We start from the raw sequence: 18,177 nt of genomic DNA, 5'->3' as shown, positions 1-18,177 counted from the left end.
CTTCATAAACACCTACATGATCAGAAGTGCATAGTTTATAAACACCTACATGATCAGAAGTGCATACTTCATAAACACCTACATGTAAATAATATCATTCTGTACAACCTGCCTGTCTTTCTCTCAGAAACACACAGAGACACAGACCTACATACAAGCTGAACTGAATGGCAGCATTGGTGTTACATGTCATCCTGTATTGTACAACAGAGCCCATCATTACACACACAGACATGAGAGCTCACCCGCCCAATGCTCTGGCCCAAGATGACGTCATCATGTTCCAGAACCCATTTGTCCTTCAAAGAGGAGGAGAAAAAGAGAATGATAGAAAGAGACAGATAGAAAGAAGAAAGTGAATGAGAGATATTAAACACCAATTCAAACCATGTGTGAGCAGTCTCATAAAAAGAAATCAGCAATCCACTTAGTAGTGTCTGAACTCATCACAGGGCTGCTCTCTGGCTCTCTGCCCCAGAGGGAATAACCAGACAGAACATATCCCATCAACACATGAACTTCAAAAGGAAAAGCCTACCAACTAATCATGCAGTCTGTCGAATGGTAAACTCAAATCTTAAAAGCTTATATGTAAATGTAACTTCCTGATACGTGATAGCTTACAGCTAAAAGGGAGCTATAGGCTAATAGGCTAACTGGTCTAGCCCACTTCCAATGAATCATGCTAAGCTAGGCTAACGTTTAGCGGTGCACACACAGAGAAAGGGAGCTATAGGCTAATAGGCTAACTGGTCTAGCCTACTTCCAGTGAATCATGCTAAGCTAGGCTAACGTTTAGCAGTGCACACACAGAGAAGGGAAGGGTCTGTATACTCTTATCTAACTCTGGGCTAGATAGCAAACAAGCTAACTCTTTAAATCTCAAAAATAATTTTAAGTTTTTGCCTAAAATTGCACTGTGCCTATTTACAAGGGCATTGTTCCCACCTCTTCCTGGAGACCTTCTGGGCCTGAGAACCCATCAAAGAAATGTGTTGGACCTCTAGAAAGGCTAGAAGAAGTTTTTTTTTTTTCTTTCTGAACTGACCACATTTCAGCCCTCCATGATTACTGAAGCACCATCTCTGAACAATATGACCACATTTGCACTCCCGTTTTGTGTCCCAGAACTTTTTGTTATCAAAATGCTTACTGCACATGCACCCCTTTGTGTAGAAGCATAATCCTGGTCTCAAATGAAAGGTAACACATTGAAGTTTCATGCTTGTATTTGGATTATACTTCAGGGGTTCTGATATGGAATGACTACACTAAATATGGAATGATTACAAAAAAGTCTCTATTTTTGCATTTACTTTGTTGGTTCAATGAGTGTGTATAAGATAGACTATACATCTGTACAACTAATATTGGATAACATTAAGATTCAATTTCTATGGATTCTTGTGAATATTTCAGTACCCAATATGTTGCATCTACTTATTGTGCTGCAGCTACACTGCAGCCAGAAGTCAGGGTAGCACCAAAAGCGGGCGTCAAAGCTTTGAAATGGTGTATAACATTCCTATGCTACATAGCAATATGGTACATACAATTGATTTAGAATGTTGGGGGGAGGTGAGGGAGGGGGTAACCTTCCCGCCGGCGGGACACTGAAAATTATGTGGCTAATTACCCATAGAGATGGCGTGTTCCTTTAAGCCAAAACTAAGGCAATTGTGTATGTGTATAATGTGTGTGTGTGTGTGTGTGTGTGTGTGTGTGTGTGTGTGTGCATGGATGGATTATGAACTTTCGGGCCCCTGGGCCCAGATGTATTAAGGGCCCCCCACTAATTGTCGCATATGTGGGAGGGGGGGTTTGGGGGTCCTCCCCCAGAATTTTTTTTTATATTGAGGCAGTGATTCTTCAGGGCCCCCTTACCCGTTGGGCCCCTGGGTAGGCCCGTGCAGTAATCCATCCCTGTGTGTGTGTGTGTGTGTGTGTGTGTGTGTGTGTGTGTGTGTGTGTGTGTGTGTGTGTGCGTGCGTGAGTGCGTGCATGCATGAGTATGCGGGTGTATGTCTATTTGTATCTCTATATGTGCAGGTTTACCATCAAATGTGTGAGCATGTGCACAGAGACACACACAGACATGAAGCACACAACTCACACAGCAAGCCTCCCTCTCTGGAGCAGTCTGGACACGCTCATGTGAAAACAATTACAATGCTGACCTTTGCTTTACTATCTTGAACAGGGGTCATCACAGTCAATTTCACCAATATATTGCATTTCAGACCCTGTTAAAATTTTACTGCAAAGAACACTAAAAAAACTTTTACTGCTGATTCATGATTTATGGCTGCCTAAAGCACTGAAAGAGAAAAGGCTCAATTAATGCCTCTCTCTCTCCCTCTCTCTCTCTCTCTCTCTCTCTGTGTGTGTGTGTGTGTCATTAATTATCGCATTATCATTATCGCATTTCTGTGTAAATAGTCATTTGAGTAACAACATTTATTGTTGCTTGGCTTCCACTAACTAGTAGAAGCCGATAATTGCATCCGGATGTCAACAGAGCAACTTAATTCTACTGACTCATTTCTCTCAAATGAAACGTAAAGAGCCACCATAGAGCGCAGTCTGAGCGGACGCATTCCTACGTAAAGGGCCACCATAGAGCATGCAGTCTGGGGGACGATTCCTACGTAAGGGCCACCATAGAGCGCAGTCTGAGCGGACGCATTCCTACGTAAAGAGCCACCATAGAGCGCAGTCTGAGCGGACGCATTCCTACGTAAAGAGCCACCATAGAGCGCAGTCTGAGCGGACGCATTCCTACGTAAAGAGCCACCATAGAGCGCAGTCTGAGCGGACGCATTCCTACGTAAAGAGCCACCATAGAGCGCCAGTCCAGCAAAGAGCCACCATAGGCAGTCTGAACGGACGACGATTCCTCACGTAAAGAGCCACCATAGAGCGAGTCTGAGCGGCCTTAACGTAAAGCCACCATAGAGCGCAGTCTATTTGGGGCCAGCATTCCCCACGTAAAAGCCACTGCGCAGTCTGACGGGCCATTCCTACGTAAAGAGCCACCATAGAGCGCAGTCTGAGCGGACGCATTCCTACGTGAGGTCAATTAGGGGCACGTCTTCAGCACATTAGCTGCTCTGTTCCCAAAACAAGAACATTCTTCTCACAGGGTTTCTGTACAGCTGAGTTCATACCGGTTCATACCATAGTTTTGTTTTTGTTTTTGAGCGCTTTGGTGAACCACAAGTTGTTTTAAATTGTGCTATATAAGCAAACCTGACTATATAAATTAACTATGACTATACCATAATGGACTCTAATCTCAAACTATTACGGTAAAGCAATGGATAGACAACACATTTGTTTACTCTGACACAGCGTAGGTTTACCTGAGAAACAGAAGATAGAAAAGAACATGTTTATTTTTAAGGAAGGATCGGGCGTTAGCCTAGAAATCTAGACGCACCCTAGCGGCGGCAAATTAATTTGCTCAGCCTGTACGTCTAGTATCGAACCATAGGGATTTCTATTGGCTTAGCACCGTGGATGTTCTCCAATCACAGCGCTCTATTTTGTTAGAGAGTCTTAAAGGCGGGCTTAACTGGGATAACGACAGTCCTGCGACTGTGAACAACAAGGAAGGTGGCTATGGCTGAGCTAAGAAGCGGTTGTTTGAATCGGCGTTGGCGTCAACTTTGGAGGAGTTGGACTTGTGCTTTTCTTTGAAAGTTGAGCAACACAATGCACTTAAGTCATTACCTTTCGAAGAAGGATGTATTTGCCGTTTTGCCGACCGAATCTGGGATATGGTCGTAGCTGGCCTATTGCATGCCTAGGCAGTTTGAAAGACAATTCTCTGCCCGCCCCTTGGATTAAGCGAGGTGAATGGTTCGATGCCAGACTATACATCTCAATGATATAGGATGGCCCCGCCAGGCTAATCGGGCGTGCCTGTATCTGGGAGATCCTGTGTAGATCCGGGATATAGGATCCACTTATGGGTATGTGGTTAGAATGTGTGTGTGTGTGGGTGTATGTGTACGTAATGTAAATATGTCTGTGTGTGCATATTCAAATGTTTGTATGCATGAATGCAAGCATGTGTGTGTGTGTGTGTGTGTGTGTGTGTGTGTGTGTGTGTGCATACCTTGAGTATAGGTCTTTTGAGTCTGATGTCACACCTCTTGGTGACACTCTGATTGGAGTTGCGGAGGTGGTTCACCAACAGAGGGACACTGCGGAAGCTTGCACCATCCAGACGGAACATGTTCTACACACACACACACACACACACAGAGAGAGAGAGAGAGAGAGAATCAAACATACTAATGTATAAAACCCACAAACAGACACACCTACAGTATACATATCCAGACATGCAGACAGACAAGACACCTATGTACTGTACACACACACACACACACACACACACTCACACTCACACTCACACTCACACTCACACTCACACACTCATGAACACAGTCTTACATCTGAGCTCTGGATCAGGAAATGCCGACACTGTCCTCCCCAGTGCACTGAGAGCACATACTCTTGTTTACCCTGACTTTCCCGCACCTGGAAAATAATATCACACACACACACATTAATTGCACAGTGCATAAATGTGTAACTGACTCCACTATATACTATTCATTTATACTATCACCTGGTCTACACTTCCTTCTTTGACCATATTTACCAAGCAAACATTTCCTTAAGTTGTCAGTCAGCATTCCTAATACATGCATCACTTAATGGCTAATGCAGTTCATATACTTCATCCAGAGAATACCAAATTTACTTATTAAATAAGTAAGGGAGAATGTATAGAACGCCGGTCATTATTGGGAAAATAAGTCCCGACAGGGCGAACCGAGGGCGTCTGAGGGTCTTGTTTAGCCCTGAAAGGACTTATTTTCCCATAATGACCGGGCGTTCTATACATTATCCCCCTTTATTATACGACTACTTGCCAAAACGAAAAAAATAAACTCCACGATATGTCTCTTTACACTTGTTTGTTACCGTTTTCGCGTGGCTTTTGCTGAGAAACAAATAGTTCCTTAACCACGCTGAACTTGAATCAAACATTCTTTAGAACACAACTGATCAACCGTTTGCTTTCACTTTTGAATGAAGTTCCAATGCAAGAAGTGACCGGAATACTTTATGGTGATATGATCAGCAGCACAAAACCCGTTGCCATTGACAGCGGTAATTATATAATTATATTTATTTTAGCGTAGAACGTTGGGAAATCCCATTCAAGTCAATGGAGCGTTCTAGTAGCATTGTGAAGAGCCGTATAATAATTGAATTTATGTCAATAGACACACACACACACACACACACAACACACTGATTCTGGTGAGAATGGTCACATTGCTATCCTATCCTGTTGGCATGGTGATAAGAACAAACCAGGAAGTCTCCATCGCTCTTGAGCAGTTCCTGGACCTCTAGGCGAGGGATCGCCCCATGGTACCAGCCCTGCTGAGCTAGAGGTTTGTCCGACTCAGCCACTGGAGTCAGCGCTGGGGGCACCTGCCAGGACACAACAGGACATGAGTACTGGAGTCCTGCTATACTCCCCTCACAGGACACAACAGGACATGAGTACAGGAGTCCTGCTATTCGCCTTATTTACCCGGCGGCCATTACGAGTCTGAGGGGTAGACTTGTCATTACACCTTAGTCCAGCAGATGGTGGTGGTAATGCACTCCGTTTGCAAACTGCTAAAAAACAATTCACTGAAGAAGAAGAACAGGCCAGTAAACCCTTCTTCTTTAATCGGTGAGCTTTTTTCGGCAGTTTGCAAACGGAGTGCATTACCACTAACCTGACTCTCAACAGATGAATTTCGTTCCGCCTAGCTCCACTCATCCATCTGGGACCAATCCACTGGAGTGTTGCTTCAGAAGGCTGGGCCTAATCAAAAAATGCTTGCATATGATTGAATAAGCCACTTGTCCGTCATCTATTGACATCTTTACTTCAACCCACTCACATCGAAGTAACCCGTTACGCTGATAACAGTCTCACAGTGGCTTCTACGCTGTCACATCTATGAAACTCCGCCCTGGCCCTGATTGGCTGTACCATAAAATCGGGTGCAGAAATCACTCTCAATGGAAGAGGTCCCAGATGGATGTTAGTGAAACTAGGCGGAGCTAAGCGGAACGGAATTCATCTGGCGAGAGTCAGGTTACATTACCACCACCATCTGCTGGACTGAGGTGTAATAGCAAGTGTACCCCTCAGCCTCGTTATAGCAGCCGGGTGAATAAGGTGAATACTCCCCTCACAGGACACAACAAGACATGAGTACAGGAGTCCTGCTATACTCCCCTCAAAGGACACGACAGGACATGAGTACAAGACATGAGTACAGGAGTACTGCTATACTCCCCTCACAGGACACAACAAGACATGAGTACAGGAGTTCTGCTATACTCCCCTCACAGGACATGAGTACAGGAGTCCTGCTATACTCCCCTCACAGGACACGACAGGACATGAGTACAAGACATGAGTACAGGAGTACTGTTATACTCCACTCACAGGGAAGAAATCAAAACAGAGCCTCACACTACTGATGCATCCAAGTTACTGCATGTGAAGACATCTATCTATGACTTGCAGTTGCTGTATACACCACGTTGGTATTTCTGTAACTTGTATAAGTAATAGTAAGTTCACTTTGGTTCACTCAAAAATGTGACCACGTTTTCCACAAGTGCTAAAGGCCTCAACTAGCATCTGCTTCAACTAGCATCTGCATCAACTAGCATCTGCCTCAACTAGCATCTGCATCAACTAGCATCTGCCTCAACTAGCATCTGTGTGCCTGCTGGAGAGCTGGGAGGAGCAGCGAAGTAGGAAATAAACGGAAAAGACTGATGGTCAAAAGAACAGGAGTGTAGAATTATGGCAGAGGAGGTGAAGAACAGGAGTGTGAGGTTATGGCAGAGGAGGTGAAAAACAGGAGTGTGAGGTTATGGGAGAAGAGGGGCGGGGGCAAGAGGAGACAAAAGAAGAAAGGAAGAGAGGGCAGATGACTAAGAGGAAGAGTGTGGGAGAGTGAGGAACGAGAGCACATAAGAGCATGAGAGAGAGAACATGAGAGCATGAGAGAGAGAGAGAGAGAGAGAGAGAGAGAGAGAGAGAGAGAGAGAATAGAGATGACAGGAGTGAGCTGGAGTGCAAGAGTGGATGAGTGGAGGACAGGAGTGGACTGACCGTGTACTTGGGCTTGAAGAGGGCACCGAGATGAGACATGACCGAATCCAAGTTGGGCAGCCGGAACTCCCTCTCTCCACCCTGGGAGAGAACACACAACAGAACAGCAGACAGAGAGAAAGAAATAAGAAGGATTTAGAGAAAAGAAGAGAGAGTGAGAGAGAGAGTAAGAGAGAGAGAGCATAAAGGAGAAAAAAGACACCAAGAGACAGAGATAGCATCATTAGGCCTATCTGTGGTACCTTATCTGAGCCATCATCAGCCTGTGGCCTCCGTGCAGTGTTTATACTGGGTCTGGTGCCTCTGCATTTGCAACATTCAGATGAGCCCAGTACTATCTGTCCCTACACACACGTACTGTTCATCTAAATCTAAATTTGTTTCTTCTGTGGCAAAGCAGCTCATTTTCATGCATGTCTGCCCTGGGTGGCCTGCTTTTTTCATGCATGTCTGCCCTGCGGTGGTGTGCTTTATTTGGGATGCAGTATTATGGAAATAAGTCAGCCACAGTAGCATACACTGAAGCAAATGTAAGCATTCCCCACTGACTACTGCCTATAGACCCTTTCAAGAGAGTTCCATTATCAGCATCATACTGTAGTTTCCAACTTTTGCACACTTTTTATTTATTATTTTTGATTTCTCCTCCATCTACCCATGTCCTTGATTGCCTAGCCTTTCTGCCCCCCCACCCCACCCCACCCCCCATCCCCAACACACACACTTACATCATCACTGTCATCTTCACATACATACAGCACTACAGCACCCTCTACATACTTTGCACACTGCCCCCCCCCCACCCCACCCCCAACACACACACACTTACATCATCACTGTCATCCCACCACACGCCACATACATACAGCACACTGCTTGCTTGCTAAGCAGTAAGTATCATCTACATACTTACTGCACTTTTGCAGTAAGCCCCCACATACACAGCACATCACAGCACATTGGGGATCTTCTCCAACACACATCCTCTACATACTTACAGCACACTGCCCCACCTACCCACCTACACACTCCACACACACACACACACACAGTCACTGCTCCAATCCTCCCGCCCCACACACACATCTTCACTGTCATCGTCTCACATACATTACACACAGTACTCTGCTTGCAATAGTAAGTCCCTGCCCCCCCCTACATACACAGCACATTATTTCATCAGGAAGCTTCTCCAACACACATCCCCAACATACTTACAGCACACTTGCCCCCCCCCCCCCCAATACACAGCACATTGTCTCATGAGGAAGCTTCTCCAACACACATATTGCACACTGCCCTCTCCCCACATACACAGCACACTATCCCATCTCCCCTGTCATCCCCCCAACACACACACCAAGACCCTGGCAGTTGGGTTAGCCCCTTGAGCCGTGGATCTGCCCAAGGTTTCTTCCTTGGTAAGGGGAGTTTTCCTTGCCCCTGTTGCTCTTGGGTGCTCCTTGTTGGTGCCCCCCACCCAATCCCAATCCTCCCCCACCTTTTTTATGCAGCCCTTGCCACTTAATCTACTAAACCCCTCTTCTACTGCACTTCTACTGCACTTTTTACCCCCCCCCCCCATTAATGCACAAATAGGCTGACACCAGACATAATTTCACTGCATTTCTTACTTCCAGTAACTATATGCATGTGACAATAAACTTCCTTGTATCCTTGTATCCTTGTAGTTGGCCCCACAAGGCTTCCGTTTTAAAATTCCATATGTTATCTTAATGCAGAGGAAGTCGATTGGGAACCAAATAGAATGTTCAAGCATTGTTTTTTTTTTATTGTTGTAGACCCTTTCAACAATAAAAACAAAAACAATGCTTGAACGTTCTATAGACCCTTTCAACAATAAAAACAAAAACAATGCTTGAACGTTCTATTTGGTTCCCAATCTACTTCCTCTGCATTAAGATAACATATGGAATGTTAAAACGGAAGCCTTGTGGGGCCAACTATGATGCTGATAATGGAACTCTCTTGAAAGGGTCTATACTGCTTCAGGGTATCTTAAATGTAAGCATCAATCATGGTTTCATGCCAGGATAGGGCTGGATGGCTCAATGAGCCTGATATAGAGGTTACTTTATGGTTTGTTGTCTAGTAAAATCCACTATGGCTTTTAGAATGGAAAGGGGTCATTTCGTTTTTTAGTGAGAGATTTGCTCAGCTAAGATGTTAATGAGATGTTGAGCCATTACTTCCCTGTGGTCCACAAAATCATCCACATTACCCAAGTAGGGAGCTTTCAGAAATTTTGTAACTTCCTTACACATCTTACACAACTTGTAACATTCTCTTCTCACTTGTTGGTGAAGTTAACACAACTATCTGCATGTTCACAGCTACACCAGGCTGCTTTCATTCCTCATTCAAATAATTAGGAACTAATACTGGCTCCTCACTACAGCTACATTTTGAGAACCCCCACACACACACGCACACAATGTCATCTGTTACATTTGAATGACCAAACTTCCTTGCTATGGCCAGGGGGAAGGGGAAGGACAGAGGACCTGGGAGAGGACACTAAACCAATATAATTTCTCGTTCGTTCTGTGACTGAATCCCACATGCTGACAAAACATGTTCCACAAGCCCCCCCCCCCAATCTCCAGTTCTGTTATGAATGCTCTACCTGCATTTGAAGTATGAAGCTTCTCTGCTAATAGAAGGAAATGCAGGGAAATGTATAAGTATATAAGTATATATACTTTTTTGATCCCGTGAGGGAAATTTGGTCTCTGCATTTAACCCAATCGGTGAATTAGTGAAACACAAACAGCACACAGTGAACACACAGTGAGGTGAAGCACACACTAATCCCGGCGCAGTGAGCTGCCTGCTTCAACGGGCGGAGGGGGAGCAGTGAGGGGTTAGGTGCCTTGCTCAAGGGCACTTCAGCCGCGGCCCACTGGTCGGGGCTCGAACCGGCAACCCTCCGGTTACAAGTCCAGAGTGCTAACCAGTGGGCCACGGCTGCCCATAATGGGCTGCCCCTAAATGGACACCAGGACAGGGTCTAGGGCACACGACTGATGACTAATGGCATTTAAAAGTAAAGTGTAATTCAGGGAAGACTCTATATTTATTACCCAGCCTTCAAAGAACTCATAATACCAACAACAGCAGCAAGCACAGGCAGAGATTAAGCATCCCTGAGGAGAGTCACACACAAAGCATATTTACTCAATATCTAAGGTAATGGGCCATTAAATAGCATCACTGTGTGTCTCCTGCTATTGGCATCATGTCTTTAATCTTTCACAAATTTAAAAACCTTTTGGGCAAAATGGTTAGATTATTTTTACGAAAATATTCCAGAGAAAGTCAAGTCTGGAGATGGATTACACCTTCAACATCTTATAACCCTTTTCTGTAAACAGTTTTCCCCCAGAACAGGGCTTAATGATCCAGCGGCCATGGTGAAAGTCCTGATGTGGCACATTATTCCTCATAGTTGTGGTTAGTACCATTCACTATTTCATAAGACATTTAGCAATGCTGAAGGACGATGCAGAATGTCGGTAGAGCAGTATCATCATAGTGTCTATTGGCCAATCATTTTTACTGACCTGTGCATGTCTTCCAGGAACACACACACACACACACAAAAAATGCAAACACAAACACAAACACAAACACACACACACACACACACACATATGCACACACATACAAGGCACACAGATAAACGCTTGTGCCTGTGCACACGAAAATCTAACATGTATAAACACACACTAACACACGCGTGCCTTGAACACACTGCCTGCATTGTGTCTGAAGAACCGCTCGGTTTCGTGTTGCTCTTAATTTCAGCAACTCTCAGGCGCGGCTCAAACCACGTTGCAACCACGACCCAGCTAGAGAACAGACGGAGGGCCTATTTGCTGCGCTCCATGCAAGCGCTTCTGTGCAGAAATACACCGAACAGACCAATTGCTCGTCATAATGTGTGTTTAAGCCTGGAGGCTACATATGTACCATAATGCCTCATTCATAGCAGATCTGCGGCGTGTGTGTTCTGCCACTACTGCCGGTTGCATGTGTGTGTTCTCACCATGACCCTCTCTCACACTGCATGTGTGTGTTCTCACCATGGCTCTCTCTCACACTGTATGTGTGTGTTCACACCATGACCCTCTCTCACACTGCATGTGTGTGTTCTCATCTCACCATGACCCTCTCACACTGCATGTGTGTGTTCTCACCATGACCCTCTCTCACACTGCATGTGTGTGTTCTCACCATGACCCTCTCTCACACTGTATGTGTGTGTTCACACCTCACCATAACCCTCTCATACCGCATGTGTGTTTTCACCATGACCCTCTCACACTGCATGTGTGTGTTCTTGTTCACACCATGACCCTCTCACACTGCATGTGTGTGTTCTCATCTCACCATGACCCTCTCATACCGCATGTGTGTTTTCACCATGACCCTCTCACACTGCATGTGTGTGTTCTCGTTCACACCATGACCCTCTCACACTGCATGTGTGTGTTCTCATCTCACCATGACCCTCTCTCACACTGGTCTGCTGAGGAGCTGCTGCGGTGCTATCTTTCATCGTATCCTTTTACAGGACCACTGTCCACTCACTTGCCATTTGCTTGAAAAATAGCCGTCACGTTTATATGACCACGTATACGACACATGGCTGCAGCACGGCTCAAGCAGTCACGCCACGTATTTGATAGTTAGGTGAAAGACAGTAAGCTTTCTCTGTCTCTACAGCAACCACGGGTAAACAAAAACATGTGACTGCTTTCTGGTGACATATCTGTCAGATATTCATTTGCGCTCATTAATGTTTGTCAGTGTGGGTTTATTGGCATTTAATAAATGCAAACTCAATGCGGAAAGACAACAGCAGCTCTGTTGCAGTGCCACTTCTGTCTTTAATCTTTCACAAATCTAAAAACCTTTTGGGCAAAATGGTTAGATTATTTTTACGAAAATATTCCAGAGAAAGTCAAGTCTGGAGATGGATTACACCTTCAACATCTTTTAACCCTTTTCTGTAAACAGTTTTCCCCCAGAACAGGGCTTAATGATCCAGCGGCCATGGTGAAAGTCCTGATGTGGCACATTATTCCTCATAGTTGTGGTTAGTACCATTCACTATTTCATAATAGCAACAGTAACTAAGCGGTTACTAAGCTGAAGACATTTAGCAATGCTGAAGGACGATGCGGAATGTCGGTAGAGCAGTAGTTTTTTTACTGACCTGTGCATGTCTTCCAGGAACACACACACACACACAAAAAAACACAAACACAAACACAAACACACACACACACATACGCACACACATACAAGGCACACAGATAAACGCTTGTGCCTGTGCACATGAAAATCTAACATGTATAAACACACACTAACACACGCGTGCCTTGAACACACTGCCTGCATTGTGTCTGAAGAACCGCTCGGTTTCGTGTTGCTCTTAATTTCAGCAACTCTCAGGCGCGGCTCAAACCACGTTGCTGACACTCCTAGTGTGAACATACACATAGAACTGTGAGAGCCGTTTTGCAAATGTGACAGAGGCAATGTGTCCTGGCTGACACAGACACACACGCACACACAGGCACACACACACACACACACACACACACACACACACACACACACAAATGCACAACTTCTCTATTACTGACTACAAACAGGCTTGACTGTGACAGACCACCGGAATCTAATCCCTTCAGACACTTGGTGGAACTTCGTTTTGGAAAGCATTTAGCATCTACTACCTGTACCTCCATGGACTCTATCCACCTATGTCATATCCATCTATATGGAATGAAGTGCGTCTAAAAGAGGTATTTCACACAAGCACAATGCATGTGTGCGTAAGGCACAGGCACAATGTGTGTGTGTGTGTAAGGCACAGGTCACGTTTAGCTCCACACAGAGATTATCACAATGTGTGTGTGTGTAAGGCACAGGTCACGTTTAGCTCCACACAGAGATTATCACAATGTGTGTGTGTGTAAGGCACAGGTCACTTTTAGCTCCACACAGAGATTATCACAAAACTGAATGAGTCTCTATAGGGCCACTAGGATGACACGTTTTGAAGGGAAGTGAAATGAGCAAAAGAAAATGACCAACAATTATGTTCACACAGTCACTCCTTCCACTGACCGCAACTACACGTGTGTGTGTGTGTGTGTGTGTGTGTGTGTGTGTATGTGTGTGTGTGTGTGTGTATTGCTCACTCATGCTGGAGGGGAAGGAGATAATGGAGTGCCAGTCATCGTCCAGATCGATGCGTCCAGTAATGGCTACTTGGCAAGTGTGTGTGCGTGTATGTTTTTCTGTGTGAGTGCATATGCGTGTGTGTGTGTGTGTGTGTGTGTTTCTGTGAGTGTGTTTCTGTGTGCATGTGTATATCTGTGCATGTCTGTGTCTGTAGATAAACATGAGTATGTGTGTGTGTGTGTGTGTGTGTGTGTGTGTGTGTATGAGTGTGTGTGTTTGTGTGTCCCCAGAAGGCCACTCACGCTGGAGGTGGACGAGGTGATGGAGCGGCGGTCGTCGTCGTCCAGGTCGATGCGCGGCGGATCGCGGTCGCCCAGCCACTGGAGCTTCTCGGCCAGCAGCAGCCTCTGGGCCTCCAGCCGCGCCCTCGTCACCATGGAAACCATCACCTGCTGACGGCTGTCCTCTAGAGCGTTGCGCTTACTGTACTGATATATCCTGCAGACACACACACACACACGCACGTATGACTACAAAAATGTGCAGAAACATTACATTTATTGTAAAAAAAGTTGCAAATAATACACAGACATACAGTACAAAAACAGATCCTGTCCGACCACTATGCACATAATCAGCTATCGACCCACACACTCGCAAAAACTCACACACATTTACACAAACACCAGACAAACAAACAGAAATGCACAAGTACAGCCATGTTCTGCTAACTTCTCCAAGACTTCTCATTTGCTTTGCCATTAGAGTCTGAACCCCAGCGCTCTGGCTGCCACAGATGTGCTCCGGGCGGCATTAACAAGCTCCAACAGGAGCGCGCCGCTAATCAGAGCACCTCATCAGCTTCTGAGGACGCTATGATGGGCGGACATGTTGTGCACATCTAATGTGCAATTTGTGTCAACATGCTACTACTTTCACGCTGATCAAAGTGGACTTGAGGGCTCGTACGGCTCTCAAAACACACTACTCAAAAGGAAACGCACACACACGCACGCACACACATGCATGCACACACACACACACACACACACACACACACACACACACACCCTTTAAAGATGGAACCAACTAAAAGCCAGAGTAATACTCTTCTGACATCCACCGGAGAGGCTTCTTATTAATTATACAGCGTATTAACTCCCCATAAATCAGCTGTAAGTGCTAATGGCTTTGGACAGCCACAAAAACCAAGACAAATGAGCACAGGCCACCCTACATCACTTCTCATTCTGACTACATCCACCCGTGCCACCGTCAACCTAATCAGTCCTGCAGCAGAGCAGGAAAACAGGGGAACAGTGTGTGCCAGACAGAGAAAGAGAGAATGAGAGAGTGACTGAAAGAGAAAGAGGAGAGACAGAGAAAAAGAAGAGATTAGAAAGAGAGTTGGAGTACTGATGAGGTCTCCTGAGGAACAGCTCATAGCTTACAGCTCCTGCCCAGAGGAACAGCTCATAGCTTACAGCTGCTGCCCAGAGGAAAAGCTCATAGCTTACAGCTGCTGCCCAGAGGAACAGCTCATAGCTTACAGCTGCTGCACAGAGGAACAGCTCATAGCTTACAGCTGCTGCACAGAGGAACAGCTCATAGCTTACAGCTGCTGCCCAGAGGAACAGCTCATAGCTTACAGCTGCTGCCCAGAGGAACAGCTCAAAGCTTACAGCTGCTGCCCAGAGGAACAGCTCATAGCTTACAGCTGCTGCCCAGGAGGAACTTTCAGAACTAGTGAGACACACCTACGCATGGGCACCATCACATCATATGTCTGTGCAGCGTGTGCAAAGCTTGCTACTGGACATCATCACATCACATGTGTGTGTGTGTGTGCAAGCTCGCTAGTCGCTACTGTCTGTGAGAAACATGTGTGCAAGAGTGTGAAGAGCTGGTGCGTCTCCATTTACCAGTAAACACATGAATAAAGCGTAAACACATGAATAGATCCACCCAACTGCTCTCAGCTCTGCACACATGTCTTTCTCACCAGAGAAAGAGGAAAAGAAAGAGAGAGAAAGAGAGAGAGATAGAGAGAGAACGAACTTAATACAAACATGCAGATATAAGAAAGTAGACAAAAAAGCCAAGGATGTCCAGTTCATGCATACAGACCCACAGGCTTACCTTTGTCCACTGAGTATCATGCATACAGACACAGGGCTTACCTCTGTCCACTGAGCATGCATACAGACACAGGGCTTACCTCTGTCCACTGAGTATCATGCATACAGACACAGGGCTTACCTCTGTCCACTGAGTATCATGCATACAGACACAGGGCTTACCTCTGTCCACTGAGTATCATGCATACAGACACAGGGCTTACCTCTGTCCACTGAGTATCATGCATACAGACACAGGGCTTACCTCTGTCCACTGAGTATCATGCATACAGACACAGGGCTTACCTCTGTCCACTGAGTATCATGCATACAGACACAGGGCTTACCTCTGTCCACTGAGTATCATGCATACAGACACAGGGCTTACCTCTGTCCACTGAGTATCATGCATACAGACACAGGGCTTACCTCTGTCCACTGAGTATCATGCATACAGACACAGGGCTTACCTCTGTCCACTGAGTATCATGCATACAGACACAGGGCTTACCTCTGTCCACTGAGTATCATGCATACAGACACAGGGCTTACCTCTGTCCACTGAGTATCATGCATACAGACACAGGGCTTACCTCTGTCCACTGAGTATCATGCATACAGACACAGGGCTTACCTCTGTCCACTGAGTATCATGCATACAGACACAGGGCTTACCTCTGTCCACTGAGTATCATGCATACAGACACAGGGCTTACCTCTGTCCACTGAGTATCATGCATACAGACACAGGGCTTACCTCTGTCCACTGAGTATCATGCATACAGACACAGGGCTTACCTCTGTCCACTGAGTATCATGCATACAGACACAGGGCTTACCTCTGTCCACTGAGTATCATGCATACAGACACAGGGCTTACCTCTGTCCACTGAGTATCATGCATACAGACACAGGGCTTACCTCTGTCCACTGAGTATCATGCATACAGACACAGGGCTTACCTCTGTCCACTGAGTATCATGCATACAGACACAGGGCTTACCTCTGTCCACTGAGTATCATGCATACAGACACAGGGCTTACCTCTGTCCACTGAGTATCATGCATACAGACACAGGGCTTACCTCTGTCCACTGAGTATCATGCATACAGACACAGGGCTTACCTCTGTCCACTGAGTATCATGCATACAGACACAGGGCTTACCTCTGTCCACTGAGTATCATGCATACAGACACAGGGCTTACCTCTGTCCACTGAGTATCATGCATACAGACACAGGGCTTACCTCTGTCCACTGAGTATCATGCATACAGACACAGGGCTTACCTCTGTCCACTGAGTATCATGCATACAGACACAGGGCTTACCTCTGTCCACTGAGTATCATGCATACAGACACAGGGCTTACCTCTGTCCACTGAGTATCATGCATACAGACACAGGGCTTACCTCTGTCCACTGAGTATCATGCATACAGACACAGGGCTTACCTCTGTCCACTGAGTATCATGCATACAGACACAGGGCTTACCTCTGTCCACTGAGTATCATGCATACAGACACAGGGCTTACCTCTGTCCACTGAGTATCATGCATACAGACACAGGGCTTACCTTATTACAGACCCACAGGCTTACCTTTGTCCACTGAGTATCATGCATACAGACACAGGGCTTACCTCTGTCCACTGAGTATCGGGCCCTCCTGCTCAGACTGCAGGTCCAGCTCCAGTTGGGTGACTGTGGCCTGCTGGTTCCCCAGCGTGGTGGTCAAGGTCAGCAGCTCGTCCTCCACTGTGGTCAGCCTGCACGACCAGAGCACATGAAGAGGAGAACACGCGGGTTATACAACAATTGGGTTCTATGGAACTATTTATTTGTTTTTGATTGGCCGAGAGACGTTCCATGAGTTGGAATATCCCGTCTATACTGTTCTCCTGTGCTGAATATCCCGTCTATACTGTTCTCCCGTGCTGAATCTGGTAGAGCAAAGTGAAAACAGCTCCAAGGTGACGGGTTTCACACCTGATGTGGCAGCACACTGATGTGGGTGAATGCATCTCAGCATGTCCATTCAGAGGAGTCAGAGGATGAGCAAATGACCATCTCCTTGAGGATGCACGTAGCCAACTCAATACCAGTAGCGCTTGACAGCAGAGCCTTTTCTTTTCTTTCTCTGTCAGATTTAAATTAAAACACACACAACGCATTGTGTTGAACTGATTAGAATCATTCTCCTATTCTTCTTGTAGGTTTGTGCAAATTATATTCTTGCTGAAGAAATAATTTTTTTAGTTTTTTAATTGTGAGAGTGACTAAATAACAGAATCCATCATGGATATATCAAGTGGCCACTACCAGATCTTTTTAAGAATAAATAAATATTGGTGGTGATACCTAGTATATCAGACTGAGCCATTAAATGACTGTTCTCCATATTATATACTGCATGGAGCTCTCTAGATTAAAAGCAAGGAGCCCTCATGGTACTGTGATGATACAATTTAAAGTAACTGCACTTCCAAGGGACTCAAGGGAAAGGTTATATACAATATGTACAATATATAAAATCCATATATAGATAGATATAGTCTTTACACAGACTGCACACGTGATGTGGGGTGCTGGATATTGCCTTTCTTATGGCATATACGAAAATAAGCGT

At 45.6% G+C, this 18,177-nt stretch overlaps 1 protein-coding gene across 3 annotated transcripts in view; it reads right to left on the bottom strand.

Annotated features, from left to right (window-relative positions):
* fes (FES proto-oncogene, tyrosine kinase) overlaps nucleotides 1-18,177 on the bottom strand; it is a 42,127-nt gene that overhangs the window by 12,593 nt on the left and 11,357 nt on the right. For all 3 annotated transcript variants that reach the window (XM_048263579.1, XM_048263582.1, XM_048263580.1), the window contains exons 8-14: nucleotides 17,192-17,317; nucleotides 13,735-13,930; nucleotides 7,214-7,294; nucleotides 5,395-5,517; nucleotides 4,462-4,548; nucleotides 4,121-4,243; nucleotides 246-299 (exon numbers count right to left, since the gene is read on the bottom strand). In XM_048263579.1, coding sequence (XP_048119536.1) covers nucleotides 246-299; nucleotides 4,121-4,243; nucleotides 4,462-4,548; nucleotides 5,395-5,517; nucleotides 7,214-7,294; nucleotides 13,735-13,930; nucleotides 17,192-17,317 — 790 coding nt within the window. The remainder of the gene's footprint in view (nucleotides 1-245; nucleotides 300-4,120; nucleotides 4,244-4,461; nucleotides 4,549-5,394; nucleotides 5,518-7,213; nucleotides 7,295-13,734; nucleotides 13,931-17,191; nucleotides 17,318-18,177) is intronic.

The sequence above is a fragment of the Alosa alosa genome, chromosome 14, assembly GCF_017589495.1.
Source record: "Alosa alosa isolate M-15738 ecotype Scorff River chromosome 14, AALO_Geno_1.1, whole genome shotgun sequence".
Lineage (NCBI taxonomy): Eukaryota > Metazoa > Chordata > Actinopteri > Clupeiformes > Clupeidae > Alosa > Alosa alosa.
The sequence above is the reverse complement of the archived record's forward strand: the minus strand, read 5'-3'. Positions and strand labels throughout refer to the sequence as shown.